Here is a 2,500-nt window from a genome sequence, read left to right on the forward strand (position 1 = left end):
TATTTGAGGTCCATTCTGCTGTGGAGGACCATGCTGTCCAGGCTGACCACGCTGTCCTGATAAGGCATGCTGACTCATTGGTCCATGATGAGTATAACCCACATGATTGACATGGCCTGGCTGTGGCCCATATGAGCCTGGGGGTGGATGCGATGAGTGATGTGGGGGTCCATGATGAGGGCCTGGCCGCGGAGGCCCCGTCTTCCCCTGGTGCTGCGGATAGGCCATATGATGTTCAAGATGCTGGTGTGTGTCGGCAGCAGCAGGCATCAGCGCAGGTCAGACCAACGTGCTTGGTAGGCAAAGTCCAGCCTCATCCAGCTGGAACAGAAATTCCTTTGAGTTGTAAAATGAAAAATTCATTTCATTTCTCCTATACCCATGACCATATTTGATTTATAAAACCTATATAATAAATATAAAGGAGTAAATCAACCAATCTCCTTCTGCCTAACCCTTCCATTTTGGCCCTTTTTTGCTGGGTTAGATCACTGCATTTTCTTAAAAATAGGAGCTATATATTCCATCTGTTGTGTAACTAAAGCATCATACCAAATTCAAATTAGTATCACTTTGCCAAAATATCCTGCAAACTCATATATCAATCCATGAGACAAGAAAATAATAGCAAACACATCTTAAGATGCCCAGCCCAGGCTCGGCATTGGTAATATAGTCATTTCATTATGGTAAGTTCAGGCCCACTTTTTAGCATAGGCCACATGGACAGTCTCCTAGGGTGCCACCAAAACATGCATTCATTAAATGTTATCAATATAATGCATTACAGCAAAATATGTTTCTTATCTATTCTATTAACCCAGTCACGACGGGGGCATTCCAGCATTGCATGCCGGGACTCTCGAACGCATAGGCCTAAATCAGTTAAATAAATGACGCTGTATGACGTCACCCAGCACGGGCCTTGAATGCACAGTACCGTAGTGTACCACCCGTCCAGAGAGGGTTAACAATGTAAAAATTATGGTTTTGGGAGTTTACTTTGATAGGTTAACCCCTTCACTACAGGCAGTAGAAAACGCTCCTCGTGCCGTATCCGAGCTGCCGGCGCATGCCAAATTTTAAACGTCGCTACTGAATATGACAAATTTTAAGCCAAAACCTCTACAAGTTTATAGCCAAAACCTCAACATAATTATCATGTGTTATATATCAAAATATGCATAGTTAACCTCTTCCCCCATATGCATGTGATAAGTTATTTACATGGGTTGGGAGGAAGATGGAAAGAGTGACCTTGGTGGGAGGCCTCACTCAGATAACCAAAGAAAACGATTGAAATAGTATGGTAAACTAATCATAATAAGTTTTATATTTTTACATAATGTTCCATAAATAAATAATCAAATGATTGCTAGCAGGGCCCATCAATACCTCCCCTGGTATAAGCGAATCCCACTCTTATGTAATAAAATAATAATAACGAAAGTCAAGTAATATATCGTATCATATCCGACCTCTATTCTGAAAGATCTCGTACAGTATCCGGAAGAAAGAAAACTCAATTCCACCAGAACTCAGCCAGGACACAGTATGCGCGTCCTCGGATTTGACACGAGCGCTGCGAGGACGCAGTATACGCGTCCTCATGTTGAAGGGGTTAACCCCCCCCCAAATAAAAGCGACTTTGCAAGCTTGGAGGAGGATCTTCCAAGCACAAAGTTTCAAAATATGCAAATAATATATATGATTTTGGAGAATCCTTTAAGTATTTTCTTTTAACCCATTGCAGACGGAGATAATTTGCTTGCCCAGCCTCCAGGATAGGTTTTATTTTAGAGAGAGACCGCTTGAAGCAATATAATTTGAATCATCCCACTCTCTTTCAGTCATTCATTGTAAAACTAGAGCGTTTTTTGTGTTTTATTTTTTTGTGAGTTTTATTGAGTTTAGAGACTTAAATGTGCCATATGACAGGCTCTATCAGTGCTGCAGTTGACTAAAATTGTAGTATATTATCCATATTAGCTCATTATTTTCTTTATACTCAATGTGATAGAAGTATTGCTGTTTTATGGGAGGACAAAAGGCAACTTTATTTTTTCGTATTTTTGTGCTGTCATGAACGAATACGAAACATATAACCCACTACAATAAAGATAACAAGAAGAGGTAGGGAAGAGGAATTAAACCTGTGCTTGTGACTGTGAGTGCCACATTGAAAGCATCCATATTGGCACAGGTGCACATTTTAGATACTGGGTATGGATTGAGTCACCTTCCTCTTCTCATTCTGCCTGCACATCCTTCATCGGCGGTACTTTAGAGCAAGGGTTCATCAAATTAGTGTGTGCCATCGCTCTATAGAGACAGTGCTTGCTAGAGACCATGGATGGGTACCATTCAAGGCTCTCTCTCCAGCTGGTGCTAGGAAAAAGTGGTGCCATCTAGGTTTTGGACGTTAAGCTAGCACGATATTACAGTAATTAGCCATCATCACTCATTCCTTTTTCATAGCAAAATATAATAGCACAGTGAT

The 2,500-nt window shown here is 41.0% G+C and overlaps 1 protein-coding gene across 2 annotated transcripts in view; it reads right to left on the reverse strand.

Annotated features, from left to right (window-relative positions):
- The window catches only part of LOC122267622 (coiled-coil domain-containing protein 85), a 17,698-nt gene that overhangs the window by 8,076 nt on the left and 7,122 nt on the right, over window positions 1-2,500 (reverse strand). For both annotated transcript variants that reach the window (XM_086531540.1, XM_086531539.1), the window contains exon 2: window positions 1-321. This exon is cut by the window's left edge and continues 699 nt beyond it. In XM_086531540.1, the coding sequence (XP_086387666.1) occupies window positions 1-270 (270 nt within the window). In that variant the 5' untranslated portion in view covers window positions 271-321. The remainder of the gene's footprint in view (window positions 322-2,500) is intronic.

This window comes from Penaeus japonicus, unplaced genomic scaffold (genome assembly GCF_977035675.1).
Source record: "Penaeus japonicus unplaced genomic scaffold, GWHDUDI00000001_assembly GWHDUDI00000003, whole genome shotgun sequence".
Classification (NCBI taxonomy): Eukaryota; Metazoa; Arthropoda; class Malacostraca; order Decapoda; family Penaeidae; genus Penaeus; species Penaeus japonicus.